Source organism: Micromys minutus (genome assembly GCF_963924665.1).
Source record: "Micromys minutus genome assembly, chromosome: 1".
Lineage (NCBI taxonomy): Eukaryota > Metazoa > Chordata > Mammalia > Rodentia > Muridae > Micromys > Micromys minutus.
In genome coordinates, this window is record NC_137969.1 from 258807136 (window position 1) to 258830396 (window position 23261).

The window sequence follows — 23261 nt, forward strand, 5'->3', positions numbered from 1 at the left end:
AAGTATTTATGATGGCAACTCGGAGTCGGGGAAAGAAGCTGCCGTTCAGCTTCCGGATGCTCCCAGGTTGTGCTTAGTACAGTGATTCGGGAAGGAGCCACCCAGTCTATGGGATTTTTGGATAATCCACATCTTTGCTTTTGAAGAAACAAGCCCAGCAGAGATAGCTTGACATTTGCTGTCTACCTGCTTCATGGTGCCTCTTCAGCCTCAACAGGCACAGAGGTGGGTAGATGAATACATCGGAATGTGTGAACCTCTATCCCATCTAAAGATGGTTCACACCTAATCCTGTTTTTACTGGAAGCACTCCCACCACACCCTAAGACAGACTGTGAGCCTCTTCAGTTGCCTAGAGCCCCAGGAGATCATGCTTCCCGAGTTCAATCTGGTGTGAGTCTCACAACTTTCCCAACCCTGGAACACAGGTGTGGCTGTTTTAAATTACATGCACACGTGCATGTCTGTGTGTGGTCACCTGTGCACAAGTGAAGATTCCCCCAGAGGCCAGAAAAAGGCATCAGGTCCCCAGGAGCTGAAGTACTGGCCATGGCGGACTTACTCGAGGCATGTACCCCGGTAAGCGACTGAGCCATCTCTCCAGCACCTGCTGTTGATGCGTTGCAGTCATTTTTCACTACGGCTGGGGGTATACACAGCTCAGTTCATAGAATGCCTGCCTCGCATGTACGAGGCCATGGAGTCAGTCCTCAGCACTGTATAAATCCGGTGTGGTGGTACATGCCTGTTAACCCAGCACTGGGGATGCGGAAACGGGACGATTGGATATTCGGTCATCAGGGGCTACATGGTGAGTTAGAGGATAGCCTGGGCTACAGGTGACCTCGTCTAAGAAGCTAAGGCCTGAGGTGATAGCTCAGTGGCTGAGTGTACAGCTCTTCCAGAGGAGCCGAGAGTAGTTCTTAGCACCCTCTTTGGGCAGCTCACAACGACCTACAACTCCAGTGTCAGGGAGATCTGACAGCTCTGACGTACATGGGCACCTGTACTCACATGTGCACCCATGCAGAACCCCACAACATTAAAATAATTTTTAAAATAAGGGCTAAGATGGCTCAGTAGATAAAACTCTTGCTATATAAGCCTGAAAACAGAAGTTCAGTCCCCAAAACCACCCACATGAACGATAAAAGGAGAGAATCATCTCTACAAAGTTGTCTTCTGACTCTGCACATGCTTCATGGCACAAGTGCATCTACACACAAACACACATACACACTCATGCACACACACTCACACACATTCACACACACACATACACACATTCATACATACTCACATACACTCACATTATCATACACTCACACACACATTCTCTCACACACATCGCACTCACTCATACACTCACACATACACATTCACACAGACTCACACAATCACATAACACACACATACTCACAAACACACACACTCACACACACACATTCACACATACACACTCACACACAAACACACACACAAACACACACAAGCACACTCACACACATTCACACACTCATACACTCACACATACTTACTCACACATTCACACAGACTCACACACTCATGAAACACACACATACTGACAAAATACTTTCTCACACACATTCACACACACACACAGACACACTCACACACACTCATACACACAAACACACTCACACATTCACAGACTCACACACTCATGTAGCACACACATACAAACACACTCTTTCTCACTCTCACACACATTTACACATACACACTCACACATACTCATATACTCTCATACACACAGTCACACACGCAGGCACACACTCATGCACACTCATGCATATTTTTTCAAAGTAAAATCCTCAAGAGAAATGAAAGAGCCAGAGAGCTGGACACAGCGGTGCGTCCTTTAACACTCACGATCGGGAGGCAAAGGCAGGAGGATCTCTGTGAGGCGAGCCTGGTCTACAAAGCAAGTTCCAGAACAGCCAAAGCTACATAGCGAGGCTCTGTTTCAAAATAAAATACAGAAGCCATTGGTGGGGGGAAAGTTCTTAAGTCTGCGTCGATGCAGCTGGGTGTCTGCAGCGGGTGTGAGAGCTGCCTTCTACAGGAAGGGCCTGTCTGAGGAAGGCTAAAGGCGCTTGCAAACACAGATGGCTCTGTCTCCACAGAAAAGAAGACATGATGCCGTGTCCTGTCAGAGAAACATCTTGGAGTGGGAGCGATGATTGAGAGGGTTTGAACTTGCCACCAGAGGACGGAAGGGCTTTCATAGGCTCTGGTGCTCTTAGGAAGTTCTGTCTTCACAGCCTTCCATCTGTCCCTGCCCCCTCCCCCACTGTACACCCTGTACTTCCTACTAAGGGCACAGTTTGTAAATTCCTGAAGGGAAGGCAGGGAGCATCACAGGCAGTTTGTTCCATGTCTACAGTGTTGCATCATTAATCCTCCTGTGGGGCCTCTGCAGTCTCTGCTTTTTCCAGGCACATTCTTCTCTTGACAGCCGATGTGTTTCTCCTTTGCGTGCCTTTCATCTGCATTTTCTCTGACCCTTACTTTCCTCTTGAAACTAAATTCTAACAATGCCAGGGCTTTAATGATTTACCAACAGCTCTTACAGTTTGGAGAGTGGCCTTCCTGTTGGTATGCACCGCTATGTTTATTATACTATGTGCTGACAGAGTTGTCTGTCACTAAAAGGCCAGTGCTCAGTTCGAAGATAAATTTGGCATTTGAACTCTACACAGGAAATCTGTCAAGGTGTCTGAATTCTGCAAAGTGAGATCCCTGGTGCCTTTTCCCACACACACCCTGTGATGCCCTTATAACAAAGATTCATGCACAGTTGAGGAAGGGAAGGGCCCACACAGCACGGTGTAGTCCAAAGCTCAAAGGGCTAGAGAGGAGCCTTAGAGCACACGGAGCCCACAAGGCACTCCCAGCCCCACCCAGGTGATGGTTAGCTCTCCCACGGTTGGAGGGCTCCACAGCAATTTAATCCTCCACTCTTGGCTTGCTTGCAGATGACCATTCCAGGATCCTGTTGAAGTCCGAGAACAGCCACAGCAACTCCGACTACATCAATGCCAGCCCCATCGTAAGTACATGGTCACGGGGGCGGGAAGGCACAGGGCTGTTTCTTAGGTGACTGGGGACCATGTGGTGAAGACGTTTTTGGGTTAGATCTCTGCTCTGGCTCATGAACTGATGAAGTCTTGCTGACTGTATACTGTCAGGGTGCCTGCAAGGTCCAGCCAGCCAGGGTGCTAGGCAGTTTCCTGTCAGGAACTGTGGCTCAGGATGATTCTGGCTCAGTGTCACACCTCTTCCTTGGAGCGACTTACTTCCTGTGTATTTGTGGGGTTCAGAATACGAGGTGCAAGCATTTTATGGCCCTGGAGCAGGACAGGACAATGGACTCTCCTTCGGGCTTCTTGAGTGGGCAGAATCCTTTTCATACAGACCGAGTATTAACTGAGGTTGGCTGTGCCATTCAACCTGCTGTAGTGGAGGGATGGACACTCATACTGTGAGCGAGGCATGCCCCCTCCACTCCTTGTGATGTCGTGATCCCATATGGCATGTCTTTAGGATGTATGTTCTTATCTCCAGCCTCAGACGTGGCTGGAAAGGGAAGAGTCAGGGCCAGCTGAGGGATGGCTGAGAAGAGGGGAAATTGGTAGTGGAGGGCTAGAAAGCCAGTGCTGGGGAAGCTCAGCTGGCTTCCACAGTGAAGCTGGGCTGACATGGCTGGAAGTAGCCATGCGGAGTCACAGAGCATGGTCAGAGGCATCCTAATCAGAACGGAGGCTTTCATCCTGTGGATCCTGGACAGATGTAGAGTTGACCACATCAGGAGTTTCCCTCAAACTCAGGGAAGTATCAGGAATCCCACTTCAGTTCTGAAGCTTGCATTTACCAAACAGGGCCTGCAGCACGCAACTTTTCTGATGAAGTCCCCACAGTACCAAGGACGAAAAGTGCACAGGTGATCACCAGTTCACAAACCTGGATCATCATGTCCTGGGCTCTTCCCAGTCCTCCAGTAGGAAGCCATCTATGAACACATAGCCTGGTGGGGGGAGGGGCTTCTGACAGATTACTATGAGATACTCAGCATCATCTCTTTTGGGTGAAATTGTTGTTAGGACTCCAGCATGGGTGACCAACCCCACTTCCCAACATCTCAGCCCACACAGAGCACTCAAGCACTGTGAGACAAGAACTGAATGGGGAGTTGGTGCTTTGTCTCTACCACCTGAGCCCAGACCCTTACATGTCCATAGAAAATGGGGTGCCTTCTTTACCTCAGCAGGAGTGGACTTTGAAATCAGAGCTCGCCTGTGTCAGCGTTTCTCATTTGGAGTTGTTCAACTATTCTTTCTGCACAGGACTAAGGCAAGCTTCCACCTGAGACTTGCTCACTGACTCCCTTAAGAGCTGAGTACAAATTCTGATTTGTAAGTGCCTGGGCTCAGGCTCTACATGGTGCAAAACTGACAAGTGAGCAGCCAGCCAAGGGGGTTCAGGCTGAAACCCTCAGTGTGGGTTCGTGTGGTTCAACAGCTGCTCCACCCGCAGACCAACATCACAAGGAGTTCTTCGGTGGAGTTAGGACATCCCTGTGAGTTCATGTGAGTGACTCCTGGGTCTTGCTGTCCGTGGCTCCGGGTCAGAAGGGTCAGTAGGAAAGGCGATATTCTGGCAACATTCGCTTTTTCCTTGCTTTGTATTATAATTAGTTTTTTCCCTTCTGAATTTGGATTGTAAGATTGAGCAGGAAGAAACTGGTTGTGCTGTCTGTCTGAGGTAACTAGAGGAACCGTGATAATGACCTTCTCAGCAGCCACCGAGTGAGCGACTTACAATTACAGTGCAGACAGCCCTGGCTGTGCCACATAAAACTATGATAATTACATCTGTGCCTACTCCTCATTAAATTTCAGGGAAGTCATCCAGTAGTAAATAAGGAGCAATCTTTGCTTTTAAATCGGGGTCATGAGAGTAAATGGGATTCTGCCATCCCACGTAGTGCTCGTGAGGAAGAAGCACCACACTTAGTTATTCTGGGGGCCTCCAGACTGAGGGAGGCCACCCACCTGGCCATGGTTCAGACAAGCACCCAGTCTGGGTGACCCAGAACCCAAGATTCCTAACACCACCCAGAAACAAGCTCAGCCGCTCGTCCTACTGTGTCAGGAGCAAGATGAACGTTTCGGCCTGAATGCATTTAACTAATTTAATTCAGGACGAGGTGGATCCTAAGAAAAGGGTGGCAGATGTCCTAAGAAGTTGGCCAAGAGTGGGGGACAATTCGTGGGTTCTCAAAACATATTCAACCAAACATCTGTGCTTGTAAATCTGGTGTACATCAGTGTTAAATAAACCTCTACTCTGTATGAAAGGGCCTTAGACAGCATTTCTGGATTTAAAAGCTCTAGTACCCAAGACCTCCCTGGCTGAAGACTCGGCATCAGGACAAGAGTCTCAACGTGTTTGCTTTTAAGAAAGCATGCCAGCCATGCATGTTGGCACAAGCCTTTAATCCCAGCACTTGGGAGGCAGAGGCAGGCAGGTTACTGAATTCAGAACCTTCCTTGGTCTATACAGAGAGGTCTAAGACAGTCAAGGCTATACAGAGAAACCTTGCCTTGAAGAACAAAGAATAAACAACTCTGTGAAGTTTGCCTCACTCCAGGGGTGTAAGGAACACAGGAACATCAGGATATGTACAGTCTGAATAACTCAGCACCTAGACTGCACATCCTCCCCCAATCTGGCCAGGTCTCCCCAAGATTTTTGAGCTGCATCATGGGGAGGACCAGGCCATCTAGAGTAGACACTCCCTGTCTACTGGCTATAGAGATCTGCTTCCTCTTCCCTCTTCCAAAGGCTTCAGAGCTTCTGACTTGGAGTGCTCAACGCTGTTTGTTTGGAACATTGCTGAGAGCTCTAGTGTAAAGATGTAGCTGGTGACTCACAGATTTAACAGTTATCATCCCATGTTCAACAGAAGACACTGCCCCGTTCTTCCAGCCAGGCACATGGAAATGTATGGACTTTCACCCCATGTTGTGATAACAGCCTGAGGAACAGCTGAGTGAGGGCTAAAGTTAACACAGGCTGACGGCTTTCCTTCTTATTAGAACTTCACAAGCAGAGCTGTAGATTCAGAATGCTTGGGTGCCTGGGACTTCTGACTTGGTTTCCCTAAAGTCACTTGCATGAGTCTCCTAGGATTATCTGTTATGCTGATCTCTCTGAGCAGGCTGGGTTCCTGAAAAAGCCCCCAGTAGGAAGACTGTGTTGCTGAGGCCGTTGCCAGGCCAGTTCCTTAGCTTTGCACTAAAAGCTAAAGGGCATGCCCCAGCAGCAGAGTGGAGGTATCACAAAGGAAGTGAATGTGTGTCCCCACAGCTTCCTGACCTCAAAGTACAGCATCTGCCTCAGCACATTGCAAATATTCACTGATGCACTTAGAACACATACATGTGTACCCTCGTGCCCGTAGAGTTCCCATTGATAACATGTGCCCAGAAGTCAGAGTGTCCAGCACACCCACTCCCTGGTTCTGCACACAATAGAACTGAGACCCAGACACTGTGTATACCCGGGAGTTTGTGTACAGAACCAAAATACTGTTCATGTGAAAGCTATATGGAGAAGCAGAGAGCAGTGGGAAAGAAAGCAGGAAACAGCCATGAAGTGTAGAGGATGTTGGAGTGGGCAACATGTTAGTTGACCTCCATGGCAAAGTGGATGCCGTGTTAGTTGACCACCATGGCAGGCCAAGTCACCGTATTTCCTGACTAAAATAAGTAGTCCTGTTCGCAGAAACACATCACAGAAACTCCAAACACAGTTACCTTGCCTGAAAACTAAGATGTGGCAAAACTTCATTCTGTCTAGCTAAACGTTTGCCTTGCTTCTAGTCAAAGACTGAAGCAATCCAGGGCGGACTTCCTGCTGCTCACATCGGTGAATGCAGAGTGATTCTGCACTGTCCTGTCCAGGAGCAGCAGCTCCCGTGCCTCATCTTCCCGCCCCGCACCCCGTGCGGCCTGCCTCCTCTCTAGGATGCTTCCCATACTGCCTTGCTCACAACCTTGGCTTTCTTACCTCTGCCTAGTGTCTGAGCAAACTTGATGGGGTTAGATGTTTTTTTAATGACAATTAAGACCTATCACGAAAGTGGACAATTCACCCTTCTGAAATGCTGCCCATAACTTTTTCTTTTAATCTTGCATTTCTCATTCTGAAAACAGCCTAATTGGTAGTTTGAACATGTCACAAATTTTAAATATGCTGTATAGTCTATGTTGTTTGGGGGAAAGAAATCACATAGGAGAAGGGGGCAGGGCATCCCTTTCTCTGCATGGCTGTTTGCTGAGAGACAAGGCCTCTGTAAATAGCTGTCACCCCCAGCAAATGCATATTTTGAAAAATCAAAACTCCTCAATTCTGAGAAGCATTTTTCTGCTGAAACATCTTAATTGGGGCTTTCAGTGAGAGCAACATAATTTTACCTGTATTGTGTATGTTGTGAATCTCAAAACGAGGTCCAGTTTTAATTATGAATCATGAAATTAGATGCATAGAAAGCTTTCCCCTGCCCCCACCCCAGCCAACTTCCACATTGTTGTTGTTAGAATAACTCGCACCAGCTGCTTTGTGTTCTTACCCTCTTTCATGGCTCATAATTACAAGGTGCGTCCAGCACCTTTCTGTGCTGACAGGCTTCATCACCGTGAGTGCTCACAAGCTGTGCCTGGGCTCAGGGGGGCTGAGACTTCCTTCCCCGAGCCTTCACACATGGTTAAAACTTCGTGTGTGTGTGTGTGTGTGTGTGTGTGTGTCTGTGTGTGTGTGTGTGTGTGTCTGTGTCTGTGTGTCTGTGTGTGTGTGTGTGTCTGTGTCTGTGTGTCTGTGTGTGTGTGTGTGTCTGTATGTGTGTGTGTCTGTGTCTGTGTGTCTGTGTGTGTGTGTCTGTGTCTGTGTGTCTGTAAGTGTGTGTGTGTGTCTGTGTGTCTGTGTGTGTGTCTGTGTGTCTGTATGTATGTGTGTGTGTGTGTGTCTGTGTGTCTGTATGTGTGTGTGTGTCTGTGTCTGTGTGTCTGTAAGTGTGTGTGTATGTCTGTGTGTCTCTGTGTGTATGTGCGTGTGTGTGTGAGAGAGAGAGCACTTGTGCCTGTGTGCACACATAGAAAGTCTTCAAGTTAGCCATTGTAATTAAGGTCTGTGATGTGAAAAGTACCCCCTGGGAGCGAGGGAAGCACAGGACAAAAAACCAACTCCCCTCAATCCCATTCTTTGTTCTCAGTCTCTCATAGTCAGGAAAGAAATGAAAATGAACGTCTAGAAAGATGGACCGTGCCTGTGAATGTACACATGCAGATACACACTGAAGGAATGCACACATGTAGACACACACAGAGGTGCCAACATACACATACACATGCATACATAGAAGCATACATACAAATACACAAAGACACTTATACAGACACATTAGACACAGAGACACAAACATGCCAACACACACACACACAAACATACAAATACATAGTCACACAATACTTACGTGGACACACATGCAGGCAGACACACTTCCATGGACTTATAGACCAGTGATCCTAGGCCAGGGAGCTGGCTGCATGTGTCTCTCCCAAGATAAACAAAACACCCACAGGAATGAACTTCTCAGCCAAGTGTTTGCATGTGTTCACTCTTCCAAGACACACAAACTTGTTTACTGAATGTAGGCATGGGCTCATTGCTGGGAGCTCAGGCCTAGCCACATATCCCTGAGTGGGGGGATACGTCTCCCCATCCCGGAGCAGAGTCTCTGGGGCAGCACGAATGGAGAACAGCATTGCCCATACATCCAGGCACTGACTCTGTTCTGCTCGGCTTCTGGTCTTCATTTACACGCACTGCTCCGGAACAGGATAGACAGACAGAAAGACCATCAGGTGGAGGTGTCGTGGCTTTTATGCATGTGATGGTGATGAGCCTTCCCATGCAGGCCCTGTGTGTTAATAGTCATGGGTACATGGGTACAAGCTGTGCCGTTCTGTGTCCCCATGTCTTCCTGCCTGTGTCACTGATCCTTACACCAACTCTCTTCTTCCTGCAGATGGACCATGACCCACGGAAGCCCGCATACATTGCCACCCAGGGCCCACTTCCCGCCACTGTGGCCGACTTCTGGCAGGTGAATCCTCTTTCATTAATTCTCTTCTGTAAAGATAAAGTGTTGATGAGTTAGTTGTTTATAAATTAACAGGATGAGTTCAATGGCACAAACTCAGCCTTGTTTGTACTGCTTTATACATATTACTTCAGAGTTCGTGAGTTCTTTGCTTTCTCATCTGAGATGGTTAACGTTTTAACGATGTTTGCTCTTTAGTCATATTATAAATTGAACTTTATAGAAGATAATGAAGTGAAATTAATACACATTTACACTATATTTTCTTTATTATTCGACTTATTGTTTTATTTTTATGAAGGTGAAAAATGTGCTCGAATATATAGTTTATCTTCTTTGAGGGTTTTTAATTTTACATTTCAAAGGCCATCCTGGTCTTTTCATCCAGTGCAATCCTGCATGACCCAAGTGAGTCTGAGGCTTGGGAACTAGTTCTAACATAAACAACTGAGGGTGGAATTAGACGGGTCAACAGAGTGCCCCCCACCAGGATCAGTAGGACCAGATTTGAGGAAGAACACGGCAGGTCACAGGATTGGGGATTTGGCATGGCAGACCATCCACTGGAATACAGGGCTAGACTCCCCCAGCAGCAGGTTGTAGCCTCTGGCCATGTGTTAGCCCACGGGGATCCTGGAACAGAGGCAGAAAAGAGCAAGGCTGCTGGGTGCGGCTCGGTAGGAGGAGAAGGGCAGACAGTGCGGCCCAGTGCTGTGTGAGCCTGCCGCTCTGAAAGCTCTGGAGCTGCAGCAGTGTGCTGACCTAAGACCAAATTACTCTGGATCCCTGGGTATAGACTCATCTGCCAACGGTCCAGAGATCAGCTGGGCATCCAAACTTTTGTTCTTCCCTCTCCCAACTCAAAGGAAATGCAAAGGAAGGGGTCTGGATACCTGCAGCTGCTCAGGGCACTCTGCCTCCACGCACACTGAACCCCAAATTTCATCACCTGCTTTGTGGGCGGGCAAGACTCACCAACCAGGAGGGGTGAGGCTGAGCATGGAACACATCCATGTGACCACCTTCTCCTTTCCTCGTGCTATCGGGAAAATCAAAATCACGCAGGCTTGCTGAGCTGCCCTGCGGATGCTCTTGAGTGAGGCGTGGGACTAGGGACCTTTGCTGTAAGGATGGTGTTGAGCACATTGCTTTCCCTGGACTCAGAGAATAGTTAGGTTCCCTCCATGTTAAATGCACTAGTGTGTCCATCCAGCTGCTCAGAGCTTCAGCCCAGAGGGAGGAAAGAGAACCTTCTGAATCAAATGGCAGGACAAACATGCTCACAGGACCCCAAGCCCACTGGGTTCCTGTCCAAGTGAACACGTGGAGGAATGGCGTCTGGCTCCACCTCCTTTGCCAGCTCACTCACCAGCAGGTGCAGTGCTTCATGCATGTCAGGGTCCTCTCACCAACACAGCCACAGCCCAGTGAGGGGTGGGAACAGCAGCGACTGCTCACACCCACTTCCCACTCTTAGATCATTCAGTTCCCGGATAAAAGGCACAAAGCCCTTATATTTATAATAAGCCTTTAATGCACTGGAGCTGGGCAGGTATCTGTCTTCTATGCGATTACATCTACTTCTCTGCCAATAACCCCTAGATATGACCTGCCAGGTTCTGCCTGGGCTGCTCTCACACTGACAGCCCTCATGGCCATGTTTTCAAGATTCATCTACCCTATGGGGTCTTCTCCTCCTCCATCTTCTCTTCCCTCATGTCCTGCCTTAGACCTCAAGCCTGAGAACTGAACTCTGCCTACCTCTCTTTTCCCCAGCTATAAGCTGTAGGCATCTTTATTCACCAATCAGGGATGAGTTCAGGGGCAAGGTTATATCGAGTCACTTGGTTTGTGTGAGGATCTTCTCATCCCTGAAGAGCATTACACCCAGTAATTAGCATTACAGTACATGGCACCAACCCATGTCTGAACAGTTTTATATTAAGGATCAAGGTTTGCACAACAAAGGCTGGTAAACTGTGAGAGAATTCAACGTTAAGGTACACAGTAATAGACCAAGCCTTGACAAGACTACACTGCAGTCTGTGAGACTAGAAAGTTCATCTTTTCTTCCCTCCAAGTTCATGGCTAGAGTCAGAGAGCTGAATGTGCCTTCTGCTTATTGTAGACCGCTGCTGTAGTTGCTGCAGATGGTTCATTTCATCACTATGCACTGGCCACAGGACATTTTAGAGAAAGTAGCTCTAACTGGGATTACCAAAGGGGAAAACAATTAAAGTGAGAGGAAGTACAGAACCAGTTGAGACACACTCCAATCCAAATTTAGCATAGAGTTCTGGGAGAGACTGAGCAGCTTCACTGGAAACAGCTGTTCAACATACAGAAGTGTCCATGGCCTGTAGGTTCGGTGCCTCAGGATGTCAGAACACTTGAGCTCGGTGAAACCTTGAAGAGGCTATATACAAGAAGAAGAAGAAAGAGAAGAAGGAGAAGAAGGAAAAGGAGAAGAAGGAAAAGAAGGAAGGAGAAGAAGGAAAAGAGGAGGAGGAGGAAGGGGAAGAGGACAAGGAAGAGGAGGGGAGAGCAGGAGGAGGAACAGCAGTAGCTGTTCATATATGTGACAACTTCAGGGAGTAGGCAGGGTTACAGTTAGAAGATGCTCATGCCTGCAAGGTAAGCAGATTCTTACCTATACCCAGCTCAAGGTGCCACCTTGGAGGATTATGGCTAGGAGCTGCTCAACAAGCAGACAGAACAAAAGGGACATTAGCTTGCCAGCACCTGCAAGTGAGCCACCCATGCCATGTGTCTGAGGAGCCTGCACCCACACAGCATAGCTCTCCTTCAAAGGTGAGAATCACCCAAACACAAATGGACAGTTACCTTTGCTGCTGGTCAAGCAGCATGCACAGAGGAAGGCCCCATCATCTTAAACTCTCTCAGGTCAGAAATCTGAGCACATTTTTGAGGGATCAAACTCCATGGGCAGGGCAGCACGGGCTGCGGGCATCACCCGGAGGAATAAGATGATAGCTTCTTCCTTCCTTGCACGTGTGCACTCCCGGCCTTCTACAGGTTCTCTGACCAGAGAACTAGAAACAGTGTTATAAAAGCTTGGCAGGTCACAGGCGCCTCCCAGGCATGGGTTAACTATACCCTTGTTAGCCTTGAGTGAATTTCCACGTGGAAGGCCAGGGTGGTGTAGTCTGAGGGTGAACAATGGAGAAAAAACTGCAATCCTTTCTTACAAGATGTGAGCCAGTGGCAAAGACAGCAGGGTTCACTGTCAGCCCCAAAGGCCACAAGTCCCATGGCATAGAGGACAGGATCTTGTTCCCATACCGAGAGAGGTTCTTAGGACTCTCCAGCTTAGGCATTGTGACTGTTTGCAGCATCTGACTTCACGTCCATGACCTCATGGCCTTTTTGCTTTGTGTCCAGACTCCTCTTCTGATCTAAACCTGATGAGGCAATGGCCTCATAGTCCATCCAGAGCACTGTGACTTCATCTTAACTTGAACTCACTGTGCAGGCCAGACTGGCATTTCTAAACAGCTCAAGGGCTCCATCCTCACATGCTGTCAGCTCACTGCCCACTGCTGTAACCATGCTGTGTACAGCCTTGTTAAACTATGCAGGGGAATGGGGACAGTATTAACCTCTGCATGTCTTCAAGACAGGCACAGAGTTTGTCAGGTATTTTCATTCTGCAGTTGGTCAGGTCTGTGGATGACAAACCCACAACACAGAAGACAGGGGGCTTGTGGGCCTCAAGTTAACCTTTTCCAGGAAGCATCTAGAACTTCCTCCACAGGAGACAGAATGGGGTGTCAGCAATGGATTTTTTCTCAAAGAGTAAACCATCTGAAATGAGACAAACGTTAGGCTGCTGTAACGATGACAAGCCTCTATGATCTCAGCACTCAGGAGGCTGAGGCAGGAGAATGGCAATCTCAAGGTTCCTGTGGGTAACAGAATCAGACCCTGTCTCAAGAGGGAAAGAAAGAAAGAAAGAAAGAAAGAAAGAAAGAAAGAAAGAAGGAAGGAAGGAAGGAAGGAAGGAAGGAAGAAAAGTAATAGATATTCCAGAAGAAAACTATCCAGCTTGTGTTGCATTGTTATAAGCAGGGGGGCTTTTCTCTCTCCTCTATGTTTGTCACACTGCTGTGTCTGAAACTTTGTGTCTGCTTCTAGGACTGCAGTTCAGATAGTTAGAGGCCACCAGCGCATTCACAGGAGCACCTAAGGTGACAAAGTGGTCTACAGCGATAGGAGGAAAGGGAACCCACCTAGGAGAAAAGTAGGCAAGGGTCCTCAGCAGCCAGTGCCACATGTGGGCTCCATTCACCTGCCATGCCATCACTGCTGATGCCCCAGAAAGCTTGGCTTGAGGGACTATGGCAGGAGGGAGGGACTCAGCCCCTTCCACCTTGGAAAGGCTATTCACAGGCCAGTAGATATTTTTAGGTAGAAATATTCATTTGGATTTGTGAGATTTTACTATTTTATTGGGGACTTCTGAAAGAATCCCCAGGACAGTGTCATTCCTTGAGTCCCTTTCTTTGATACTCATAGCTTTCCCCCACCCTTCCCCAACCCCTCCCCATGGTTAAGTGCCTACAACTCTTTGGAGAACGTAAACCAATGCTTTGGTCTCTGTGCCTAGGATATACCGGTCCCAGAACTTCCTCTAGAAATAACTCTTCAGTCTACAAGGTGCCTCCCAAGTACCCATTGGGCCATGTGGAGTGGAAGCCGGGTGTACATGTTAGGAAGGACAGAGATAGTGGAAAGGAAGTAGCCTTCGATGCATACTCTCACATGTGAGACACTGGATTGACACTTGGTCTCATCTCACTGCCTGACCATCCTATGGAGATATAGAACAAGGCTCGTGTGGCATTGCCTGGGACACTTAAGAGGTGTGATAGTCACATACAGGAAGCAGAGCCATAGGTGCCATGCACACGGAGAGAAGAATCAGTGTTCAGTGGAGATGGTGCTTCATCTGGGGAAGACGGGAATGTTCAGGAGACGGCTGATAGGAATTGCTGCCCAGTGCGAACGTGTGTACTGTCTTTGAACCGAGCACCTGATACCTGCTCTATGCCCACAAAAGTGCAGGACAATACTCACAGACAGAGATACTCATGCATTTTCAGTGGAGAACTAAGTATGGCTACAGATGATTAGGCTAGGAGCAGCCATGCAAACATCACTGACCGCTGACCCTTGGTCAGAGCACCTTGTCACTGTCCTCCTCGGCCTGTCCTGAGCACCTGCCCCTGAAAGCTACAGTTATATGATAAACCCAAGCAAAGAGTGAGAGAGGCTGAAAAAGGATGAGGGGGTGCCCTCCCACATCAAAGAGTCTTGGAAATCTGGGGGTTGCAGTGATGTGGCAGAATGCTCATCATTATCAAGGTGTAGAAGCTGCCCACAGCCGAGGCTGGTGTCTGCTGTCTGGCCATCAGCTGCAGCGCCACCTTCACAATGTACCCTTTCTCCAGGCAGGCTCCGTATTGCCCCCCCGGTGTCACCAAAAGTCAAACCTTCCATTCCAGCATACCTCAGTAACAGTCCCCCAGCAACTCACTAAAAACATCTCAATCACCGGATGTTAAGGGCCACGGTCTCTCCAGTGCTGACTGCTATTGAGACTCATCCCAAGGGTACTTGTATCTCCAGGACAGACCCGAGTCCATTCGTGAGCTTTGTCCTCTTACAACATTCCTTATGAGCTGGGGCTTGACTACAGACTTAATCATGTGGCACAATTCTAGAACGGTTCCTGTCCCCAGCTCCCTTTATAGCTCCGGACACTCAGGCCAAAGCAGTGGTGGCTACGAATCCCTGTCCACTCTTGCTGGTGACAAGAGGGAGCCTCGGATTCTGCTGGCTCGGTGTTGAGAGGGAAGTGAATGTTCACTGAAAAGCCCACGCCTGAGGAACACAAAGGGAGACAGAAAGGAGGATGGTTCTGTGGGAAAACTTAACTTTCCAGAACATCAAAGTCCAAGTGTTTCATCTCCTGGGCTTTGGAAGCACATATTCACAGCCTTTTCAAAAGGAAAACAAGCAAGCAAACAACAGTCACAAACTCTCAGTAGACTTCCTAACCTAAATCTGGGCTTGGTCTGGGAGATATGTCACAGTCAGTGGCCATTACAGGAAGAAAGAACACATCTGTTTCCTTTGTCATGCAGGCATTTAAATTAGACCAAGTTTGTTTTTAACATATATTTGTAGATCGTGGCTTTGTCTTTCCCCTCCTTGCTGTGATAAAAGGAAATTCCCTCTGAGATCAATTTAAGGGAGAAGTGATCTCCTTTTAGAGTGGAAACACCACAGTGACAGAAAGATGACACTACATCCACAGTCAAGAGCAGAGGACAGCTAAACAGAAAGAGCTTGAGTTTGTGGGAACTGCTGTGTTACAGGAGCCCTTCAGTGATGTGATGCTCAACCCAGACAGAAAACAGGCAGGGTGCCATGTCTGTGCAGGGGAATGGTTTCCAGTGAAGTACAATATTCCTTAATTTTATGGCTTCTCTTTTCCTTGGACAAAACATTACCAGAGGAAGCAAGCGACAGGCTGAGGTCTCACTCCCCACCAGCCACCAGATCGTATCCCCATGGCTGGTGGGCACAGTATCAACTAACTCATCAGCTGTAGGATGCATGCTACCCCATATTACCTCTCTGTGTCAGCTCTAAGTGGGTAGACATCACACTCACGTGTTTCCTTGCTAAGAAGATGTCAGAGTGTTGGTAAGATGGTTTAATGGATAATGGTGCTTGCTGGCAAGCCTGACACTCTGAGCTCAATCCCAGGAAATCCACACTGTGGAAGGTGAGAACTGACTTCCACAAGTTGTCCTCTAATATCACATGTATGCTGCTGTGCCATTTGCATGCAATTACACACACACACACACACACACACACGTCACATAATAAATGTAATAAAAACCTTAAAGATATTAGACATGGATATGGGGGCTTATACTTATAATCCCAACTCTTAGGAGACTAAGGCAGGAGGCTTGCGATGTTGAGGCCAGCCTGAGGCTGGGAGCACAAAACGTAGAACACAGGGCCTCTGCACGCAGAATGTCCCACACGATCTGCTTCTGTCTTTGATCTACTTAGCCCAGGAGTTGTCACTGAACATTCTTGGGCATCTGCAGTTGGCCCCCCATCATTCATTCAGCATCCTCTTCTCTGGGCTCAATCCCAAGCAGACTAAGATGCACAGTCATGACTGGGAAGTGCCTAGCTTTCTCTGGAGGAAAAGATGCCTACCTTAGAAAAATCAGAAACTAGTTTTCTGTGTATCCAAGCAGGTCGTGAGCAGACTCCAAAGACCTTTGATAACGATGGTTTTAAATTATTTCTTTTTTGCACAAATATATTGTGTCCTTTTTGTTTTTTTAAGCAGAGTCCTCACTGGGGGCAAATCCCTGCTGTCGATGTTTGGATTTTTTAAAAATTTATTTATTTTTATTTTATATGCATAGGTGCTTGGCTGTATGTATGTGTGTGCACTATGTGCTTGTGTGATGCCTACAGGGTAGAGGCAAGGACATCAGATCCCCTGGGAACTGAGTCTGGATCCTCTGCAAAAGCAGCAATGTGCTCTTAACCACTGAGCCATGTCCCCACCTACACAATGGTCCCTTTAAAAAACCACATTGCGGTTTTAATTAAGCACAGGCTGTATGGTTGAAATGGCAACAAGACTAGGATCTCATCTGGGGGAGGTGAAGACCTAAAGGTATGACTATAAGGGAACTCTGAGGCAGGATGAAAGTGTCTGTTGAAAGAGCTCTGAGTAGAAGTTGTGTTCTGCCCAAGGAATCAGGAATGCTGCCCCCAAAAAGGCTAGAGTTCTTTTCGAAGATCTCCTGGGGCTTTGACAGAGCTGTTGTTGTTTTGTTGTTTTTCAGGTATACGTGCCTGTTTTGTTTGACTAGTGAAATGAGATGAAAACATGTCTGTCTACTCAGTTCCCATTCTGTGTAGGAAATGCCTCTCACGGTCCCTATCATCAGGCCGCAACACAGTATTATGTTATGGTGTGGGTGAGTGGGTGAGTGAGTGGATGGGTGGGTGAGTTTGTGAGTGGGTGAATGGGTGGGTGGATGGGTTATAGGCTTTGCTTCTCTGCCAGGTCTGTCACTCAGCAATAGCCCACTGCTGTGCTAGACATGTTTTCTGGGCTGATAGTGTCCTGTGGAGTGTGACTGCCATTCTACGCCTCGGCTTTTAGGAACTGAACATGGGGTTCCATCTGCTCATTTCCTCATCTCCTTTGACCCAGAGCCAAAGGACTCAGTTTTGGGGTGCACCATTTTGATAGTTTGAGGAACTCAGCTGCCACTTCCGGCCCTGTCCCTCCCCTCCCATGCACACATACATGTAAAGCTTATTCTCCATTTCTCACCAGTGTGTGCATGTGTGTGCTTGTGGATGTAAGGGAATGTATATGTGCACACAAACATAGAGACCAGAGGGCAACAGCACGAGCCTTTCTCTGTTTATCCCCATCTCAGTTTTTGAGACAGGGTCACTCACTGAATCTGGAGCTCGCCAGTTCCGTCAGTGAGCACCAGAGACCCACGCGTCCCCGCCTGCCACCGTGGGTTCATAGACACGTATGCACCACCATGCCTGCTTTTATACGAGTGCTGGAGATCAAAACTCAGGCCTTCATGCTTGCCCAGCTGGCGCTTCCCTGGCCCTCCTTGTGGTAGCGATGCACACTTTCCTGGCGATCTAGTTGAGCATCTTTGTTCACCTGCTGGCCATTTGCACATCTAGAGATGATGTTTGTTCAGACCCCTTGCCCATTTTCAGTTGGTTTGGTTTTCCTCTGCTTGTTAAATGTGTTGTCGTTCAAAATGACTCTAAGGAGAAACAGTGTTTCTTTTCATCTGCTTTAGTTGACTTTGAATGGGATTTGAACAGAGCTGACATTCTTTTCAGCATTGGTGCAGTGATAACCCGTGAGAGTACTCACTTGCTTGACTTCCTATGACTAAGTAGCACAAACTGGTTGGATTAAACTGTCTAAAATACTGTCCCACAGTCGAATAGGCCAAGGTAGGAAGCTCAAGCGTGGGCAAGGCTGTGATCTCTAAAGCTTGGGGAGAATCCTTATATATAAAACTCCTTGTAGCTCTTGGCATTCTTTGGCTTTCAGCTATATCCTTCCAGCCCCACCCATATTCCTGGGGATGATCTGCCTCTACTAGCTGCCTCCCCTTCTGTAAAGGTGCTATCCTGGGAAATTAGGATGGGCTTTCCTCAGGCTGGACCTTCTGCATTTCAATATTCTGTATTCTGCATTTCAATAGCAATCCTGCCTTCAAACAGAGTGGCAGCCACAAGAGCTTGGGACCCCAATGTGACCTTTGGGAAAGACACAGTTCAACCCACAATGAAAAACAATAGAGTTTGAAGTCAAGCTGGGTTTTCAAGTCAGTAAACTCATTCAGTTGGGTTAAATAATAGCCAAAGAATGCATTTCATGTTGAGTAGATAAATGGTCTAAATGACTTCCTTTGTGTTGCTGATCAACCCTAATGAACATCCCTCTGCAAGGTGGCTGGGCCGAGTGACATTGGAAGTTTCTACACCTCTGGTGGATAGGACAAGACTGGCATCAGGTTTAATGGGTTTCTGCCCTGATCCACTGGATGGCATTTGTCAGTAGTGCAGAAAGAAGGCATAAAGGCAGACTTCAGGACCCTGGTGCCCAGACATTCAGGAACACACTGCTCAAAGCAGGTTCCAAGAGGAGACACTGCATTTGAGACAAATGCACAAGATGGGGCACCCCCAAATCTTCTCTGGCCCACGGCCCACAGTGTAAAGTCTATACCTGGGACCCAGACCCAAAAGTTCCGACCCTTCTCATCCATCCCAGCAGATTTGCCTCCATCCATCTGTGAAGTCCTGTGACCCACTGTGACTCTTCAACAGAGGGTGTCATGGGTGGGACTTCAGACATCAGGACTTAACACAACACCAGCCTATGTTCAGGACTCCCTGCATCGTCGGAGGTCTCTACCTGAATGCCTCACACCTATGTTAGACAGCCAAGAAGACCGGGAATGTTCTACTCTCTAGTGCTCAGACAGATGAAAGTTCCAGAAACATGAGAAATTATATTCATTCGCAATTTACAGAAACTTGCCAAGATAATGAATGTGGAAAGACTGAAATTGGCTTGGCTGAGATCTTATAGCACCCCGCATTTCCACCCAAAATCTGAATTAAAATCACTGGCCAGACAATATCGGTGAAGACCAAGACGGGCCATGAGGGCCCTGGTTTCCTGCCTAGTAAGGGACAGGAGAAAATGTCATCAGACTTTACAAGCAGCTTGTGCCCAGCCAGGCAGTGATCTATCTGATTTAGTAAATTCCCTCTTTGCCTTTATACATACTGACCTAAAAAGAAAAATTATCCCCTAGGGTGCCTTTGAGACTGTTTGTTTAAATTAAGTTTCATTTGGATTTAATCTTAACCAAATCTTCAGAGAGCCAGGCAGGCGCCCTGGAAGGAAGCCCTGTGCAGGCACGGACCAATCAGAGAGGCTGTAGAACCTGGAGGACCCCTCTGCAAACGAAGGGCTCGGTAATGTCACACTCGGGCAGCACAGGCAGTGTGTTAGATGATGGTTTATGGTCTAGATCATTGTATTTTTATTACACCCATAAAATCTGTGTTTCTCCTCATTTTCGTAATGGCTTCAATGAGCGCCTCCACTTTCCAAAGGCACAGTAAATCGTTCTGTGATGGGAGCCCTGATTTGGTGGAGCAGGTTGGGAAGCTTAGAGTGGGAAACACTCTCAGAATTCTCCTCTTACTGGACTGGCACTGAGGCACAAAGAAGCGTGTGGGCTCAAGTGTGATTCGTACTTATGTGGGGGCATTTTCGTAAATACTTCAGGAGGTTTCCATTAAATTACAATATAAGTGATACACAGCCAGATGCCTTAAGAGTATTGACTCTTTCAATCCCGCAGGAATATAAATCAATACGGAAGGAGGTAAACATGTACACGTCTGACTTTTAAGATGTAATTTAATGGAGGAATCTAATAACCTGAACCGTGTTGAGAAAGCATTTTCTGCCTGCGTGACGTGCTAGTGCTCCTTAAAGAACAAGATCTCAATCGAATTTTTACAGCTGCATTTAAAAGAAGTGGAAGTTCCCTTGGATGCCAGTTTTACACCTAAATGCAGGTGCTTGTAGATAGTTCTGTGATGTTAATTCAGGACGTGGCAGGAAAACCCGACTGCTCTTCATCCTGTCCTGTGCTGACAGAAGTCTGCATGTGCCATGCCTGAGTGAGGACGGAGCACCCTTGTAAGCACCTGCAACACCAAACACCAAGTCTGCAACTCAGTGTGACATGACATGCATGTGTGTGCTGTGTGTGTGTGTGTGTGTGTGTGTGTGTGTGTGTGTGCGCGCGCGCGCGCGTGTTCCTTGTGGCTTAGATATGATTCCTGTAATTTGGATTGTTGTCATCTGAATGGTACACAGTGTTTGGGCAAACTGTCCTGATCTATGAATAAAGGCTTCCTCAGTTCCACTTCTTATAGGAGGATAGTTAGCTCACTGATAACCATGTGGACCAACATGACCATTAAACAAACAAACAACAACAACAACAAAAACCCAGTGGCAACTACATTAATCTGCTTGCAGAACAGGGTGTTTTTCACAAGGCTCATCCAGCATGAACCAGTTTTGTGTTATATTCTAGAAAGTTTCTTTTCTAGATCAAGAGAGGCAGGACATGATGAAACACTCCTCAAATCCTAACACTCGGGAGGCGGAGGCAGAGAGGCAGAGGGGGTGGGGATGGCAGAGGCAGAGAGAGAGAGAGAGGCAGAGAGAGATAGGCAGGGGGCAGAGAGAGAGAGTGGCAGAGAGAAAGAGAGAGAGAGAGAGAGAGAGAGAGAGAGAGAGAGAGAGAGAGAGAGAGAGAGGCAGAGGCAGATCTCTTTTCCTTTGAGACCTACATATCAAGTTCCAGGCCACATGGTGAGACTCTGCCTCAAAAAATAAAGTTGGGAAGTAACAGCCAAGCAGTATCTGGGTTAAGAGAAAAACTTACTTGAGTGTCTTTTTTAAATATCTCATGGAACCTATAGAACACGGAGATGATATATTCAGAGGGAGGAAGCAGCTGCAGTGTGCAGGATCTAAGGAGAAAGAAATGAGTTGCCCATGAGTGAGGTAATCAGAGGCTGCCTCTGATGGTAGTAACCAAAAGTTCTGTGTCGCCCGCAGATGGTGTGGGAAAGTGGCTGTGCAGTCATTGTCATGCTGACACCCCTCTCTGAGAACGGCATCCGGCAGTGCCATCACTACTGGCCCGATGAAGGCTCCAACCTCTACCATGTCTACGAGGTACCAGGACCGGGTGCCTACTCGGGGGCCTGGCAGGAAGCACATGTCTGTACTTCTCCCCAACAACCTAACCCGTGGGGCTAGGACACACCCAGGGAGGGCTGTCAGCCAGCACCTTTGACTTCAGCGGAATACAGGTGTTCTGCAGCCAAGAGACCCGGTTTATGCTGCTACCTGGATAGGGATAAACTCAGGAGTAAAGGCAGGCACTCCATATCGCAACTGTATTTAGTCTAAAGGCTGATAGGAAGAAAACAACATTGTCCATCATGCAAAAGTGGCCCAGGTGTCAAGTAGCAGGTATTCAAGTGTGGTCCATTCTCAGAGAGGATGCTGCCCATGTCCTAGTGGCCGGTGGGTTCTCTTGCCTGAGCCATGGGTCTGTAGCACTTGACTTTTTGTGAAGGAGCAGATTTCCCTTGCTGGAAATGTTTTCTACACATATACTGGATGAAGACAGTAACTTTGGTGTTTAAGCTAGGACTAGAACACACTCTTTGGTTGCTTATGCGTTAAAATTTAGACACAAAAGACTCACGTGGGGAGCATGGAAGAGGTTTCACAGGAGCCCTCACAGAGTATGACTGGGAAGCCATAGTCTCTAACCTAGGGAGATATAGGGCCCTCAGTTTCTGCTGAGTCTTATGTTCCCTGGTCTATGCTAGGCAGCAGTTAAACAGAGTGGGAAGGAGACCTTGGGGCAAAGCAGACCTCACCTGTCTTTCCTCTCTCCCCTGACACACCTCCTGCCTGCAGTCTTCGGCTCATGTGTTTTGCTGATCTGTCCCCACCAGGTCAATCTAGTCTCTGAGCACATATGGTGCCAGGATTTCCTGGTGAGAAGCTTCTACCTGAAGAACCTGCAGACCAACGAGACACGCACAGTGACCCAGTTCCACTTCCTGAGCTGGTATGACCAGGGAGTTCCTTCCTCCACGAGGTCACTCCTGGATTTCCGCAGGTAAAACACAGAGCGTGCTGTAAACTCTTCCGATTAGAGTGTGCACGAACAGGCCAAGGGTGTGTGGGCCCAGCCGGGTCTATCAGTGTTCGAGATGTGGCCTTCCATGCAATAATTGGGCAGGAAGAGGAAGGGAGAGGTGTAGTAAATGCCCCTGTTTAGTATGAGTTGCTGTCCATCATTAGTGCTGATAAATGCGAGGCAGCAAGTATCATAGAGCTCTACCAGAGTGGCTGTGGTTTGATCAGATTTATATTCCATACAGTTTAGTAAAGTCAGATTTTTAATTTGGCTACTCATCTGCCAGCCAGACGAAGGAAATTTTGCCAGGGCAAGGTCAGGTTCTAGAATGGTCTTGTATAAAAAGCCTAAATACATTGAGCACATGAATGTGTATGTGTGTTTAGTGCAGTTTTGAAAGTGACGGTCTCTTTAATGCACTCTACTTTTTCTGTTTGTTTGGTTTTTGCTGCTCCAAATCGGCCAGCCCCCTCCCCCGCCCAAAACAAATAGTCTCCTTTCAAAGTGTCTTTATCGCGCTGTTGAGATGAATGCTGAACTTTCTCACAGGAAGATAGTGATGGTGTAAAACAAAGCAAAATGTGAGGTAGATGCGCTATGTGTCCTCCACACTGGAGGTGGGTCAGTGCCAATTCTCAAATAAGGAACTAGGGAGTCAGGGCACAGTGTGTTCACAGAGTGTTGTGACACCAGGTGAC

General features: G+C 47.7%; 1 protein-coding gene across 1 annotated transcript in view; it reads left to right on the forward strand.

The window, feature by feature from the left end:
• PTPRN2 (protein tyrosine phosphatase receptor type N2) overlaps positions 1-23261 on the forward strand; it is a gene marked incomplete at both ends in the record, with an annotated part of 697231 nt that overhangs the window by 648630 nt on the left and 25340 nt on the right. The window contains 4 exons of the mRNA XM_080936716.1: positions 3000-3073; positions 9113-9190; positions 21462-21581; positions 22376-22542. Of these exons, the coding sequence (XP_080792842.1) occupies positions 3000-3073; positions 9113-9190; positions 21462-21581; positions 22376-22542 (439 nt within the window). The remainder of the gene's footprint in view (positions 1-2999; positions 3074-9112; positions 9191-21461; positions 21582-22375; positions 22543-23261) is intronic.